The following is a 17,988-nucleotide window of genomic DNA, read 5'->3' on the forward strand; positions in this document are numbered from 1 at the left end:
TAGGGATGTGGCTGTTCTGTTCATAATGCTCTTTCCAGATATGTTTAGTTTATCCTATGCATGGAGGCTGAGGAATGATCTGTGTGACTAAAGTGTGTACTTATACACACATATAATGACTAAAGTTGAAAAATGATAAACTGTCTAAAGGCATAAATTAAGTTTGACTCTCAAATATGAAATGTGAAAATGGAATACGGGATTAAAAATAAATCTTTGAAAAATAAACCTCTATATTTGGAAATGTAAGCATAAATAACACAACATTTACCAAATTTTCCTCTGATGCAAATAGGTAATTGTGCACACTAATGACATTTCAATGGATGTACATGTCTTCTTACATGCAAAGTCTTAATTGAATACATTCCCTAGTTTCCATTGCCACAAAGGAGTAATTTGGAGACTAAGTATGGTCCAGGTGGTAGGTAAAGCAGGGTCTAAATAGTATTTGGTCTGCCCCCAATCATTCTGAGCATCATAGTCTCTGGAGTTAGATCTACAGTAAAAGTAGTTTCTAGCTGTCAGACAATGTGCAAGCAACAAAACCTTTCTAAAAAGTTATGTGGAGATGCTGTCTTCTACAGTTGATATAAAACTTGACTAAGATTACATGTATGAAGTACTTTACATGGGGTCAGACATATCGTACAGCCTTAGTAAACATTAACGTCCTATTTATATGTTCTTCCTTGCTCAACATAATCCAATGACACATCAGCTTTCCATATCTGCTCTCAAGATTAAAAACATCTTTTACTATTTCTCCAAATGTGAAATGCCTCCAGACCTGAAGGTCTGCTATTCCTCCTGAACTGCTGCCTCTTTTATTGACACTGTGCACATGCACACACATTTCTGCTCCCCTCCATGTGGATTATCCATCCTTTTGCTCCCAGTCGCTACATATCTTCCTACCCATCTTCCAAGGCCTGCCCAATTATCATATAGTTTATAACATTTCTATAGCTGTATTTTTCTCTGACTGCCCACGTACATTTTTGTGGTTTTGCATAATTTTTCTTATTGTACTTATCACTACCTCATATTATAGTATTTGGGAATACAGCATAGCAGAGGGCCTGAAAGAATAGGCTAAACACACACAAAATACACAGGATATACTACTGACTCGATATGAACTCTGTTGCTTACTAGATTCATGATCCTGGGTAAATCACTTAACCTCTTTGTGCCTTTCCTCATTTATAAGACAGAGTATATAATAATATTTCTATGGTTGACATTATGGGTTGGATTGTGTCTCTCAAAAAGATATGTTGAAGTCCTAATCCATAGTACGTCAGAATGTGACTGTATTTGGAAACGGTGTTGTTGCAGATGTAATTAAGTTAAAGTGAAGTCATACTGGGGTAGAGTGGTCCCTTAATCTGGTATGACCGCTGTCCTTCTTAGTAGACGAGAATGGCATGTGACTAAAAAGGGAGAGATTGGAGTTATGCTGCGTAAGCCAAGGAACACCAGGGTATCAGAAGTTGGAAGATGCAGCAAAGGATCCTCCCCTAGAGGCTTTGAAGAAACTGTGGTTCTGCCAACACTGATTTTGGACTTCTGGCCTCCAGAACTGTGAGGGAATAAATTTCTATGGTTTCAAGCCATCTAGTTTATGGTACTTTGTTATGGCAGTCCTAGGACACTAATACAGTTGATGTGAAGATTAATGAAATAAAAATCTCAGGAGAGTGCCTGAATTCCAACATTCAATAAATCTTAATTTTCATTACCTGTATCATTTCTTCTGCTATAATATAAACTCCTTGAGTTCAGAAACCATATCTTATGTTGCCTGCCCTCTGCTTCCCCCACAAGCACCAGCCCAATACATACCACACAGAACAGTGGCTCAGAACAACATAAAGTAACTACTTGTAACATGTTTTGAATAAATAATTTGTGCATTAATTTTTCTTAATTATTCAATCCTCTATAGAGAACATTAGAAAAAATGGAATAGTTGATAGACTGCTTAAAAACAGTAATGATTTAGGAAATTATCTTCGGTGAAAAATTAAATGAGATTAAGCATATCTGTAATTGTATACTATCCAATTATTTGAAAAATAAATGAAATTTTTATGAAACTAATTACTATGTAACTGATATCAAATTAAATTTTATATTATGTTTTTTAGGAAAATAATCGTTCACTTCTTTTCATTGCAATAAAAAAAATACTTGAAATACTTATCTTCTTCTTCTGTTGGTTGAAATTATCTATGATGACACCAATGAACAAGTTCAAAGTGAAGAATGACCCGAAGATAATAAAGATGACAAAATAAATATACATGTAGATGCTGTATTCATATTTGGGCTGCTTGTCTACCTATAAAATCAACAAAAGTTAGTGGTATGTTGACAATAACATTCACCATTTTCTTCTTCACATGGTGTGACAAATTAATCCAAGCAGTGCTATCCTAGGTAAACTTGGTATTTCTGAAGCCATAGCATTGTTGAGGCTTGACATAATCATTTTTTAAAATTTATTCAACATTAAACAAGTATTTATTACATGCTTACTATGTACATAAATATAATCTTTAAATGACTGCAAAGGGCCTAACTGTATGTAGTACTTGTTCTCAGATTAATAGGGCAATTTAGTAACTAAATGACCTAAAGTGTGTTTTTTTATTTTCAGAAAAAAAAAAACTGTAAAAGAGACAATAGCATATTTATATAAATTTTGCTATTTTTTTCATTTGGTTACAAATATGTCTTCACTAGATTTTGTGACTACATGAACTAGCCAGTAATCTTCAAAGTTTCTTAGCACAGAACTTATTTCACATCAACTCTTCCAAGGTGTTTCAAAATGTCAAAACGGTAGAAACTATGAATAAAATTATTTAATTTTTATTCTTGATAACGAATATTTACTGAGCACTTAGCATTGTCAGCCTGTGCGAAGTGCTCTACTTGCATTTTCTTGTTGGATTCTCACAACAAACTTATGAGGAAGGCACTGGATTATTTTATCAGATGAATAAACTAAGGCTCAGAGAGGTAAAGTAATTCACTCAAAGTTAGTTGCAGGGCTTGGACGATGTGGTAGAGCCAGATTTTGAGTCCAGCTCTGTCTTCAAACACTGCCTCTGTAACCACTAGGCTACTATCAGGTGGAAAGTTCTTCATTGTTTGTGTACATACCAAGGGCTCCATGCAGCTACAGTATGAAAACCACCGAACTAAACTAAGGACCATTAAAAAATTGTATCGTGTAGTGTTATGACAATTAATACTTACATTAACAGAATCAACTGCTGCATACATAATATCCATCCATCCCTTAAACGTTGCCTGTAAGTATAACATTTATAAAATCTGAACGTGAAGCTCATACTTTACAGTAGCCATCCATATATGTAGTTTTGTTTAACGTTCCCACACTTAATAAGCAATATTAAATGTGTAAGTTTTACTATATTTAAAAATACCAATTTAATAGAAGGAGGCTATGTTTTTTTAAAAAGGACACATTTCCAGGTCACATTCTAAATCTTAGTCCTAGTTAATAATTTCCAAATTGTTACAAATGCCTGTGAGTTTTGCACGTGAACTTTTATGTTTACAAAGGTGGAGGAGAATTTTATAAGTAAGGCAGAAAATTTTTCTCCATTTCTTAAGGATTCTCTGTGCTAGTGAGAAATCCCTCTCATTCCCCTGGAGTGTAAAGCTGGAAGTCCAAAAACGACTATTCATTTGTGAAGCAATATTCAGATGGTGCAAGGTGGGGGTGTAAATAAGTCCAAAAAGTCAATTATAGATTAATAACTCTCAAATGTGACAGAACCTATGCTGCTTAACTCATGTAGGCACATGTTCTAAGGAAGACCAATTCTGTTTTTAAATTCACACAGTTCTTTCATTTCTAATTAATGTATTATTTAAATAATGACATATCCTTCACCTAATATTCATTAAAATTCCAGGCATTCATGAAAAGGGTCACTTACAACTTGAAGCAGAGACAGGTAACCAAGTCCAACATTATCAAAGTTCACTTTCAGGTTTTTCCATCGCACATTTTGACTAACATTCATAAGGGCAAAACAGTCTGAACGATTTGAAACTTGAGTTGTAGGAAACCGTGACCCATCTGTGGTGTTAATACACTCATAGAACTTGCCAGCAAACAAATTTACTCCCATGATGCTAAATATTAGCCAGAATATGAGACACACAAGCAGCACATTCATGATGGAAGGAATTGCTCCTATGAGTGCATTCACAACCACCTATTAAAAAAAAAAAAGAATGATTAGAATTAGTAAAACTTGTTAAATAGGCAACATTAATGGAACACAATGCAGAATTAAAGAAATTAGAAAAGCCACTCAAATATTTCAGACATCAGATCAAACAACATGTATTTATTGAATGCAACTTACTACAGTATGTGCCCAGCAGTGTGCCAGGCAAGACAAAAGACATGAGCCCTGTGATCAGTAAGTTCACAAATTACATGATTAATGCACAGTAACACTATTAGGAAAAACATAAGGCAAAATAACTAAGATGATATGATGGCTTAAATAAATAAAAACAAATAAAAATAATAAACCCAAAACCTGATATTGATATGGTGAAGTCGTAAAATCTGCACACTCTAGAAAAGAGAGAAATTTATAAGCATAAATGATAAAAAAATAAATAAAATATTCATTTAAATGCTTATGATCCTAGAATTACTAGTATTAAAGATTCCCGCTTGTAGAGTAACTACTGGTGTGTACCAGGTGGAGTTAAGATTAGGCGTTTTTTAAGTACTTTGAACCCCTTAGATATTAGCTGTTTCTACAAAGTGAGAATGATCTTTTCGGATTTATTATTCTAACTCTAAAAATATTTTATATGCAAGTCCTTGGCTAAATATAGAAAGTGCTGGTCCCTGTTAAAATAAAGTTGAGGCATAGTTTTCCTTTTATACTTTCTTTATTTCTTCTTTTCAGCATTCCCACTGCTGTTAATCACCAGTGCCTTTTGCTACTCCAGTTTTCCTCCATGGCAACTACTGCAGCATTTACCGCTCTCCAGATTTTCTTAATTACTCCATTCTTCAAAACCTACCTGTCTTCTTATACTTCAGCGCTAGTCCCCATTTGAGCACAAACGTGTTGAAGATTAATGTTAGGTAAACAGCACTGTGATCTCTCTCTTTTGCAGTATATCAAGCAGGCTCTCCAGACACTTCCAAATAGGGAAACACTAGGGATTACTAGAGCAGGTGTTTGCAAACATTTTCTTAAATATTTTTTAGGCTTTGCAGATTATATCTCTAATGCAACTATTCAATTCTGCCATTGTAGCCACAGATCACAAATAAACAGACATGGGAATGTTCCAATGAAACTTCCTTTACAAAAACAGGCAGCCCACCTGCGGGCTATGGTTTGTCGACCCTTGGTCCAGATTATCACTCTGGAGTGCATGGATCTATAGAGGTTTTATGGGTGCATGATATATGAAAAGCATTATGGTGTATTTCTTTCTGGAGAGATGATTCTAACTATCATCAGATCCTTACATTGAATGTGACACCCCAAAAAGGTTAGGAACAATAGGAATAGAAAACGAAGTTCACAGTGGCCAGCTCTTGTTCACGCCTACCTTTTCATCCTCATTTTCTGCTACTCTCCCCACTATGCTTATCACCTAGGCACACTGATTCTTCTGGTCATTAACAAAACACACCTTACACACTGTTTGTATTTCCTGTGACCATTGGCTCTATTTAGTCCTGAGGGAAGAGAGTCTCTATCATTATACACTGCTTTTTTTTATAGCACAACAGCTGCCACATAGTTGGTGTTTAAAATATTTGCTGACAAACTGTGAGTAATGATGGAATGATGAGTTTCTGAGAGAAATAGGTACCTATTACTCTGATGAGAAGCCAGCTGGGAAAGTTAATAAGCTTAAGAGCCTCAGGACTCAAAGCAAGCTAACTACAAAATGCCTCAAATGTACCAGTTCCCTTATTTTTCAAAACAATCCTGTGGCATGAAGAAATATGTCCTTTTGTATGATTAACAAATATAACTAGACATCTTTGATCCTCCTAATATATTAACATTCCCCTGTATACAATTCACCGGTATTACAGATAAAGAACAAACAGCAATTAGGGCAAAATAATTAACTGGCTTAATCACTGAAGGAAGTGGTTTTGTAGGGAAAAGCATGTTCTTTGTTCATGAAAATGCAGTATGCTCTATGCTCAAATCCAGAAGTCAATTGTAAGTCCTGGATAGATTGTAACATTCTAATGCTCAAAAATTTAAGTTAATGCCAATGAATTCCAATACGATCTTTTTGCATAAAGTGAAACGTGTAATTTTTTCAATTCTTGTATGATAATTTGAATTTTGCTTATTAAAAAAAATATATAGTCATGATCTCGCTTCTATACTTGGGAGCCATTATACAATGCATACATTAAGCAGCAGAGGTTACAGTAATAATTAGGTTTGCAGGGACACCTGAAGATCTGCTGGCTGAAAGATCTCTAATGTTTAGAAATCACTAATGGATAAAGATCTCCACTTGAGGCTGGTTTAAATCCAGATTTTTTAGCCCCATTCCAGAGTTTCCGATTCAGTAGGTCTAGGGTGGGGCCTAGGGATGTGTATTTCTAGTAAGTTCTCAGATGATGCTGATAGCTGGCCAGTAGACCACACTTAAAGAATCAGTAAGCAAGACTAATCTCCATGTTAAATTGCTCAGAGACTATCAAGCAGAGAGGCGGTCAGATAAACAAATAAGCAATATACAATATAATGAGGGTTTTTAGGTGTCTGAACACAGAGGATGGATGCCCAATTATGACTGGTGGTGGACAGACAAGGCAAATATAAATTGAGGGAGGTGTTTGTCTGCTTTAATGATGGATTAGGGCTTGGGCAAAGCAGGGTGAAGAATTCCAGGTCGAGAGAACAGAGGCTTGAGAAAGCAGGTATAAATCTGGAAAAGAATAAATTCAGGAAGTGTAGCAACAAATGAAGGCATGGACTAATGACAGAAAATAAGGTTATTGTACTCCCTACCCAGGTTAGTTCCTTAAAGAAATATTATCTGAGCACCTGATATAGGCAAATCCTTGATGATTTATACATGAGAGATGGTGTCAGGATTAATACTGTCCCCTTCATTTGCATTTCCTAGTATAGAGCAGATTTCCATTTAAAAAGGGAAAAGTCACTTATTTGGATCATTCTATCACCTAATAATATTAGATAAAAGAACAATTACTGTATTTGATTTATTTCTTTGTTTAAACAATATGCACTGAAATACTGTGTGCAAATGGTGCAGTCTGTATATGTGTGTACGGAAGCAGTCTGTATATGTGTGTACATGTACATATGTAAAAAAAATAGTTCATAATTTCTACATACACTTTTTTTCATATTTTATACCCCACTTTAAAGGTACAAGCATTATATTAGGAAAGTTAGTATTTTCTTACCCGCATTCCTTCAAATCTAGATAAGGCTCTGAGAGGTCTTAAAGCTCTAAGTGTCCGAAGGGATTTAATGGGGCCAAGGTCTGAGTAGCCAAGAGTGTTTGCAACTAAAGTAACCAAAGAAACCTATAAAAAAAATCATTAATTATTTCAATGAAATGATAAAGCATCAAAAGGAAAACCCAATTTTGAAATTCACTAAGTGCAGCTCAACAGGAATAATATGATTTGATATATGAAGTTACCTGGTCATTGCCTAAAAAAATGGGTATGATGGACACTTCTGTAAGGAAATAGATTTAAAGGAAGGTTAACTAAAAATAAGAGAAATAATGGAAGGATAGTTGGTTATTATATCTGAATAGAAACTAGGCATATGTTTTTCAATGATTATGTAATTTCTTATTGAATCTGAAAATTTAATTAGAGCAATGATCAAAATTTCACTTGAAATAAAACACAGAACATACAAAGTGTGTGATTCTGAAGTTAAGTCATAAAAGTATGGCACTCACTTAACTAAATCTGAGTCCTAGTATAAATCTTATTCAAAAACATTCTGAAGACCCCTGATTTTAAGATGGGGCAAATTCCCAACAAGATTACTTCTCCACTACAATTTCTCAGGATTGGCTTCAAAGATCTACCTGGCAATAATTAATGGGAGAAAAATTTCAGTTATACTGAAGAGAGAATGAGAGTGGGTGATCTCACTGGCTACACAATCAACATAAAATATATAAGAAATTCATCATGTTAGATAGACCAGCCACAATCATCATAACTAGTATAAATTAATGTTCTTATATGTTTCTCAGAAGAATGAGCATGAACTGAAAGAAAATCAATACACATTTTGGTAACAGAGCAATGAGCTCCTCAATGACCTTAGATCCAGATGTGTAAATGCATTGTCTCCAAATCAGTTCCATTTTAAATACTCATTTGTTTCACACTCTGTGTAGCAGGAGACAATGCCTAAGAACAGTCTCTGGAATGCAGTTCTTCATTACAAGTTAAGGTAGTGACTAAGAGATTCAAATTTCCAGGGAAGAAGAGGAACACCTGAGAGTCAAGTTCTTTATATTTAACTATCTAAGGAGCAGAAAAATTCATTGCTCACAAGCTCATTGCTGCTATCAGAGACAGGAGGTGTTAAAGTGTTTATCCTCATGTAGTACTTCCAAATGCCTCACTAAATGTAACACTAGTTTTTAAAAAATTTCTTAAGCTGTATTTTTTCTTTTTAATTCCTTAATCTACATATCCAGCAGCTATGTACGCTCCTTATATCACCTTTAAATTAACCCATTCATGTCCATTATTTTCACTTAAGTACACTTTAAAAAATAATTATGCTTCCTCTTTAATCAGAAAAAATAAAGTTCAAAAATGTCAGTTATGATTTGAATAGCCCCTAAAGAAGTGATAGGTCTGTTCTCCAAACCACCATTAAAGTGAGTTTTTTTGATATCGAACAAGATAATTTATGATAATGAATATAATATATGCATATTATTGAGAAGACTACAGTATAGTCTGTAACTAAGAATATACATGCATATATATAGATGCATTTATCTATCTACCTACATATGCATACGTGTGTGTATATATATATATATATATATATATATATAAATATGTGCCCATACTGATGAATAATGCTCAATAAAATGAGTTAAAAATAATCAACAGGCCTGCAGAAATCAGATGAATCCATTCTCTGAACAGCAAATTAGATCGGTGGTTCTGAAACCCGAATATGCACCAAAATCAACTTTAGGGCTTGTTACAACAGTGTGCTGGGCCCCAATTCCAGTTTCTGATTCAGTGGGTTGGGAGGGGGGTCCTGAGAATTTGTATCCCTAACAGGTTCCCACCTATGCATGCCAATGCTTTTGGTACAGGGACCACATTTTGAGAAAAACTGCTCTAGATAAGTTTCTCAGTTTTTGAAAAATAAAAAATTTCAGCCCATCCCCAAAACCCGCATCCCTAGATTTGCTTCTCTGTTAACAAGACTATTGTGTGGACCTTTATTCTTCATGTTTTATACTATAAAAACATTTTATACATATACAAATATACATATATACATATATATTTGTTTTCAAAACATTAAATAACACTGCAAATTGAAGTTATATACTTCCCTGAGTTCTGCATATTATATACCCATAACAGGATGTTGTACACATGGAGAATTACCAGTTCAGATTTTCAAATACAAAACAAAACAATTCATGTTATTAAACAGCCATAATCTCTTAATTTAAAATAAATGCAATTCTACCTTTAAATTTTTATTTCTTAAGCTGAGTGATGAAAGCAAGAGTGTTTGTGATTTTAAAGGTTTTTGAATATCTTAAATATTTTATAACTTTTAAAAGAACAGATCATATTTTAAAGGTAAGAGAGAAAAAATCTTTCCTACTATTAGTTTTTTCTTATTTTGCTTAGCTTTTCTTTAAAACAGTTACATTACAAATGCATCCATCTTACCATTTTTCTTTTTCTAGACAACTAGATAACTTGATATACAAAAGGAGAATAAAAAAAGAGCCAAACAATATAAAACCACTAATATAATGAATCAAGAGTCAGAGTTTTCACAGAGGAAGCCTGAGAGAACATAAAAGCTGTGATGTATAGCTATACTTCGGACAAAACATTTTTTGCACATAACCTATACAGAAACCAAAAATGTTATTGTTTTTAATATTTAATACATTTCTGCTGTTAAAAACCATTTTATTCACATTTAGAAAACATCTGGGAAATTAAACTTTTGAATAAATATGAATAGTTTTGGTTCAGTTTTGCAGTCAGATTTTGTTATGCTTATGCTTACTTGTAATTTTCTTCTCTGTGAATGATGCCGTATTAATTTATTTTTTCCAAAAAGTCTGATGATGCAAATGTAAATGTTAAAGCACTTGATGGCATATAAAAATTTGCCTGTCGCCCTATAATTATTCCAGGCATCATAAAGAAAACAAATCGCTAAAAACTGACAGATTATAGGCTGTTTCTTTCCCAACCATGAAGTCTAGGTTTCTGAAAATCTAGAAGATCAGTAAAAGATGAAGAACATATCATTCTGAGAAAAATAGATTGAAAGATGGAGGTAGTGAATTAATTTAAGAAAGCCTTTTAAAATAATATTAAAAATATATAATAACATATTATTAAATTATATTATTAAAATACAAAATAATATAGTGTACACTAAATAAGAACGAATTGGTAATAATTGATGTTGTATCATTAGTTTCTATTTGAAATTCCTTAATCTCACAAACTGTTTTAGGATCTCTTTCTTGACTATCTCAACAAGAAGTCTGTAAAATGCTTTGATTTGTTAAAAATAATACATAAACAAAAGAATTCTTATGTATTTTCCATCATCCAGGTACTCAATAGTTATTTAAATTTATTATTTGAAATTATTAATGCCCACTTCTCTGCTCCATGGCATTCTAGAGATGAAGGAAGGGTAAGTTGCACGTTTGAGCTGTGGACAAGAGTTGTGACTCATTTTGTTTTTTTCTATCATTGTGACTGAGATAAATATTTTGAAATTTCATGCCTTTTCTCTCCCTGAATGCAAAGTTAGCTTTAGCTGTATTATTTTTACCTAAACTTTAGCTCACATACCAGACAATTTAATATACCCCTCATCTTCTTTTATCTTCTAATCTTATATTTTGAAAAATCAGTATTTCATCTCTTTAATTTGTGCCTCTGCCTTTTCTCTTACTATCCCCTAGTTTTTAACTTTGTTCTTCTTTTTAACAAGAATGATATCAAATTATGTACTTTTATAAAAAAATCACATCTCTGATTGAAGGAAACATACACAAAATTCAATTATAAATGTTAGAATGGTTAAGAAGAGAATTTACATCTGATGAAGGATTTCTGTTTTAGTATTTCTCACAAATACATTTCCACTCGCTGTACTAATATTTCTAAAAAACATAAACCTATTGCCTGAACGTACATAAAGCAAAATAAAATATGATAAACTACATTAGTAAAGTTTTTCAGAACACTTAGTAAGAATAAATACTCTTTTAAAATGTACTCAAAAGTACCTACATCGACAATTAGGAAATCCAGCCAACACCAGGCATTGGTGAAGTACGTTTTATAACCATATGCAACCCATTTCAGAAGCATTTCTAGAATGAAGATGTAAGTGAATATCTTGTCCGCGTACTCCAGGATAATTTTAATGGTCTTTTTCCTTTCAATATATATATCCTCAAAAGCCTGTGGAAATAATACTCAAATTTCAATCATGCCCGACTTACAACTTATGATTCATAACCCAAACAGAAAATACAGTTCGAAAGGTAAGACTATTGAAATATAACACCGATAAAGGCCTGCTGACTTTCTTCTGGTTTACCACTACTGCATAACACTTTTTTCTAGCCTTCTCACCAGTGCTGCTGCTGGTTATCAGAGGATAATAGGAAGAGTGTAAAAGAGTAAAATTATTTATCATCCTCTAAAAGAATCATGATCTCTGGTACCTGTAGGGATTTCCACCTTCGTGACTCCCCATTTCTCCCCACTCAAATTGGGTAAGTCCTAATAACTCAAAACACGATTTCAGAGTCAGCTCCTCTTACGAACCTTTCTCATCCTACACTCTCCTTCATACCTGCTGGTAGAATTTTGAGCCTGTCTTTCAGCTCTTACATGCTTCTGCATCCCAGTGACTCGCACTGAGTCAAGAACATAGCAGGAGGCAAGAAAAGGTTTACTAAATGAATGACAGCAGTAGCTTATTAGGGCTATAGAACACAGAGGATGTATTTTTTTCCTTTGAATTCTGCATCCATATTGTATAATTCAAAGCTTCAGCTCTATAAAACACTGTTATATTCACTCTATGAATGTGGCACTTCTTGCAAAAAGTTCCTATCAATACTGAAGAAGACAGAGAAGTTAGAACAGAGAGAATGGACAGACCCACTAATGTGCAAAAAGAAAGTCAGTGGACTTCAAGTGCAAGGAAGATTTCTAGCCTTCAGGATTTTCCTGCCCCACCCCCCAAGTTATAAGGAATCAGGCAAGCCCCCTGTACAGAAACTATGGCAATGACTCAGTCCTTGAAATGCAAAGACAAGGAAGGGGCTTGGTCACAAAGAAGAAGAAACCTGCTCCTAGAATTTGGGTACAGGATCAGAGCAGGACCAGCAGCATCTTTCTGCTGAGAACAAATACCACACCTGAGTACACCTTGCTCTGACTGCTCTCAGAACCTGAGACAGGATTCAGCCTGCAGGGTTCTACCTTCCAGGACTGATTTTGTTGATGTGGGAGCTGGGGCAAGGACGTCATTACTTGAGCTTTTCATATTTCCTTTCCCATTCACTTGTTTCTATTCGGTGTGCACTAATCTTTCCAAGGAGCCACAAGACAGTGATAAGACACAGGGCTTTGACTTTAGATCTCAATTAAGTTAGAGTTCTGTCACTTACTAGCTTTGGGATATTACATAACTTTTTAAACTCTGCATCCAGATTCCTCATTGTTAAAATAAGCAAAATACCACAATCTCACATGATTGCTTGGATATTAAAATGAGAAAATCTATATAATGATTTTTAGATACAGTAAATATGTACCAAATGAAAACTACTACTTTTTATTTATTTTGCTGACAGGTATTTAAAAATCTAGCTTAACTGGCAAACTCTCTGAGTAAAGACACCAACTTTTCTTGAAATACCTTTCCCTTTTTATTCTCATATGATTTGTTTGAATTCAGTTTTGAGAATGCCTTCCTCCAAAATGTCATCCTCTTTTTTAGACATTTTGAATAAGGGACGACTCTAAACTTTAATTTCTTGTCATCTCCTGCTGAAAGTCTCATTGCATATGTGACTCAGCATGGAATAAACTTCCTTAGTTATTAGGAATACAAGATATTGTACATACTATCAAGATTCCACTTTCATGACACCAGGGAAGTAGAATAATGCTTTTTTTTAAATTACATTTTCTGTTTCTGAGAGATGAAACTTGTTAGGAAAGGCAATCCCCTATCCACTGTGGGCCCTGATGGTCCCTGGGTGTTCTTGCTGGGAATGCCAGGAGTGCAAGACCCCAACTCCTCTTTACCCAGAATATTTTTCAGGGTTGTGTTTGCAGTGAGCAACTATGAGGAACGAGACAGTGTCTCTCTCTGAAAACAAGAGCAGGGTTGCTCACTGCTTGGTATAAAAGAATGGGTTCCCTAAGCTCAGTGTTCCTCTGCTGTGATGTCAACCTACTATAAGTGCAGCATTCATCCAGGCCCATAATATGCCTTCAGAGGACCTGTGGACAAGTGGAACCAACACAAACATATTGAAGCTCATGCTACTTTCTGTGCCTTGAGTAATAAAGTCATTTGTCACTGATCCAGGCATCTCATATCTTCTGCCAGCATTCATGAAGTAGTGACAGGTTAACATATTGGCCTGTAAGTACAGTAAAAGCTAATCCCAGATCCATGAAGACTATAAGGCAATTCATAAAGTTTTTGAGTATTCTGTTTTAGTATAATGGAACTCCCGGTAGCATATCTAGCTGAAACTGGGCTCATCATGACTTCTAATGGCACATCTCTGTTAGTATCACCAGGAAAGAAAGACAGTTGAGGAAAGGCTAGAGGAGGTTGTAACTCTCCTAGATCCCATTCAGCCCTCATAGGAGGTGCTTGCTGTGTGTAGAAGAATGAAAAAATTGTCCCATTCTCAACCTCAAAGTACATATTTTCCTATGCAATAACATGCAAACTACTTCATAAGCTGACGCTGCCTACCTTTCTCATTGTATCTCTGGCCACCTGTACTTGTTCTTCCTTCCACAACACTCTCTATAGTTCAGCAACTGAATATCTGATGCTGTCTTATGCTTCTTTATCATTGTATATTTGTTCCCCTCAGCCTACCTTCCCTGGCTGGAAAATTCCCTATTCATCTTTCTAGACCTTGAAAAGCACCATCTGCCTTTCTGGAAATTGCAAGCAGACAATTGTTCCGCTTGCTACAGAGCTTTACCATGTATACACTTCATTTACAAACACATCCCAGTTCTGCAGTCACTTGTTTGTATCTCTTTGTTCCCCACTGCTATCTTAACTCCTTGAGAATAGTACCTGGATCTTATCCATCTTTGCATGCAGGGCAGGAAGAATAACGCCTGGCATGTAGGAATACTCAGCAAATACTGAGCTCAGTTAACATTTTTATCCTTGTTACTAGTCATAGGGATCAATTCTTAGGTAAAACAACTTGCCACAATATTTTTGTCTTTCAGCTATTTTATTAAGAATATTGGCACAATCAATTTATTGACTTAGGTGTCAGATCACTTACCAGAGCACCACTGCTGAGTAGAATCATGAGAACAATGAAGCTTTCAAACCAACTGTGTTCAACTATCTTGTAACAGGTTTTCCTGATGTTCCACCAGATTTTTCCTTTCCCTGACTCTATGTTAACTTGGCAGCATGGGAACCTCCGTACACAACCTGGCAAGAAAGACCTGCATGTAAAATCTTGACATTAAGAGTAAACAAAAATTAAAAAATACATTGTTTAATGGAAAGCTTTCTCTGTGATACTCCCTCGAGCAAATAATTTCTAACACCTATACCTGCAGTTTCAGATAGATTTAATTTGGATGCTGCTTTCTCACATCCTCTACCTCTCCATGCTGTTTTCTTAATACTTGTCAGTTATTTTTAACTTAGAATGTATTCTTGTCTTCTGAAATTCCCTAATTTCTCATCTCCTCCACAGTGCTTATACCACTTTTAGTTGATGTATATGTGAAAAATGAGTTAAATAAAATTGGGGACAAAATGCATGGCAGGGCCATCTTTGCTGGGAGACAAATTTCCTTGAGTGTGGATCTAGTCTATGATTTGAGATGCTTTCACTCCTCTATTAAAAAACCCTTTGAGAATCACCATTCTAAATAATATTAAGAAAATTAGTGGAAGTCCCTAAAATTAAGTTCGAAAGAGAATACATTGATTAGAAGATACAGGTGAAAGTATCTCAAGTACATATTCTAAGTTAAAAAACAATCTAACTTTGGGATCCTAGGTATGAAAAAATTGAAAAAAATTTTATTTAAAAATGTTTAGATTATTAATATATAAATTCATTCATTTGTCCATTAAACATTTATTAAATATCTTCTCATGTACTGAGTTCATACTCAGTTCTGTACATAGTTTCCTGTCCTTAGGAAATTTATTTTTGGCTTTGGTTAGGTAGATAGACATGGAAATAAATGACTATAACTAGATAAGACAACTAAAATGACAGATGTGCAGGGGTTATTTTGGTAGCATGGAAGAAGTCTACCTAATCAGACTTGTTTATTGAGAAGGAGAGGTAAGAAGAAGCTTCCTGGAAGTGGTGAAGCCTGAATTGAATCAAACCATCAGTGAAAAAGAGTTTGGGTGGAATTCCAGGCCAAGAGGACAGCAAACAGTGGTATGCACAGGAATTGTAACCAGTTCAGAATCGTGATGACAGCAAAATGCACACAAGAGGAAGGGGTGAGAGACGAGGTTAGAGAAATTGGTCAGATTATGGAAAGCATTTATCCCCACCCTAAGGAGTCTGGAATATAGCCTTGACAGGATGAGGAGTAAGTGAAGGTTAATGAGTAGGGAGTGAAGTAGGAAGTCTGCAGTTTAAATAAATGTCCCCAACAGTGTGTGGAGATTGGATTGGAGGAGGGGTAGAGAGAGGGATGGGGGTGAAGAAAAGACCAAGAGCCAGAAAACTATTTGGGATTCTGGTCCAGTATCTCTGTCCAGATGGATAGATTAGGGTGACTCTAGTGAAGAATTAGAGCAGTAACAGGTAAGACATATTTGGCAGGTAAAATCAGCAGGACTTAGTGACCGATTGGATATGAAATGTAAGAAAAACAGAGGAGCTCAAGATGACTGAGTGGATGTCGATAGGAGCAGGAACTGACTAGGGAGGTAAAGAGTCTGAATTACCTGTGAAACTTCAAAATACAGATCCCATAGATATTTGGAGCTGTGGATTTAAATGTCAGGGAAAAAAATCTGGCTAGAAAAGAATATGTAGTAATCATTAGCATATATGTGTCAGCTGAGGTCAGAACAGTTTCTGAGGTCACATAAAAAAAGTATTTAGGATGAGAAGGGAAAAGAGCCAAGTCTAGAACACTCTGGAACAACAATAATAAGGGACAGAATTCAATGGTGTGCTGGAACCTGCCCACACTGGTTCTTGACAACTCATTAAATTGTCAGAAATTTTCGCTAGTCTGTTAAATGCCTCCATTACTAAAAATTAAATTATATAAACTTAGAATCCAATAACTTACTTGAAAAAAGGGTAATGAATGCTATAAAATCATCACTTTCTAATTATTTTACTATATTTTACTATTATTTATTCTCTTGAGGAAATTTATGTCTCTTCTATCTGGATGGTGGAAATATGTTATGCTATTGAGCTGCTGTGCATCTCTTCCTAACTCCACATTCAGTGAAGTCACATCAGTAGTAGAAATCAGCTATCGTGGGAATCTTCACACTACAAAATTCTTCAAATGCTAGAATCGGAGCTTCCTGATTTTCTAGAGTAGACTTTAGAAACAGATAAAGAAAATGCTAGTAAAACAGAAAAACAGTGAAAGTATGTCGTGTTTGTAGTCATTACACTGTGAATAGCACAAAAATTGAGAAAATATCTTGTTATTACTTAAATTCTATTATCTGATTTAGCAAAGACTCGCTCACATAATTGATGAATGAGTGAAGTTCTGACATACAGCTTCTTTGTTTCACTTTCACCTTACTGATGAAAATACCAACGAACCTTCATGGTAAAACTATAGTTGTTCATCAATTGCAATTATAGTTTGTCTATAAATGCAAAAGTTTGGCAAAATTCATCAAAAGCGTTCTGTGAGAAACAATTAGATATACAAAGAATACAATTAAAAAAGTGGTATACAATCATGCCTTGGTATCCACAGGGAATTGGTTCTGAGAACCCCATGGATACTAAAATCTGCAATGTTCAAGTCCCTGATAGAAAATGGTGCAGTATTTACACATATCCTATGTACATCCTCCCGAATACTTTAAAATCATCTGTGGATTACTCATAATACCGAATACAATGTAAATGCTATGCAAATAGTTGTTATACTGTGCTGTTTTTTAAATTTGTATTATTTTTGCTGTTGTATGATTATTTTTGTTGGTTTTTTTAAAAAAAATTTGATCCTTGGTTTGTTGGATCTGTGGATGTGTTACACATGGATACAGAGAGATGGCTGTATATTACTATTATTTGTAAACTGTGTGCCACACACATACTTAATATCAGTAAAATTTATAATGAACAGATATATGTCTGCATACTTTCTTTTTGTGGTGAACTAGATGTTAAACATTTTCCTGCACACCACTGGGACAGGAGGAAGAAGAA

General features: G+C 34.7%; 1 protein-coding gene across 3 annotated transcripts in view; it reads right to left on the bottom strand.

Annotated features, from left to right (window-relative positions):
* Positions 1-17,988, bottom strand: part of SCN9A (sodium voltage-gated channel alpha subunit 9) — a 91,579-nt gene that overhangs the window by 17,178 nt on the left and 56,413 nt on the right. For 2 of the 3 annotated variants that reach the window (XM_063107207.1, XM_063107205.1), the window contains exons 18-23: positions 14,872-15,026; positions 11,594-11,767; positions 7,493-7,615; positions 3,981-4,262; positions 3,271-3,324; positions 2,210-2,347 (exon numbers count right to left, since the gene is read on the bottom strand). In XM_063107207.1, the coding sequence (XP_062963277.1) occupies positions 2,210-2,347; positions 3,271-3,324; positions 3,981-4,262; positions 7,493-7,615; positions 11,594-11,767; positions 14,872-15,026 (926 nt within the window). Of the gene's footprint in view, positions 1-2,209; positions 2,348-3,266; positions 3,325-3,980; positions 4,263-7,492; positions 7,616-11,593; positions 11,768-14,871; positions 15,027-17,988 lie in introns of all 3 variants that reach the window. The other variant, XM_063107206.1, reaches the window with a different exon arrangement.

Source organism: Cynocephalus volans, chromosome 1, assembly GCF_027409185.1.
Source record: "Cynocephalus volans isolate mCynVol1 chromosome 1, mCynVol1.pri, whole genome shotgun sequence".
In the NCBI taxonomy this organism is placed as follows: Eukaryota; Metazoa; Chordata; class Mammalia; order Dermoptera; family Cynocephalidae; genus Cynocephalus; species Cynocephalus volans.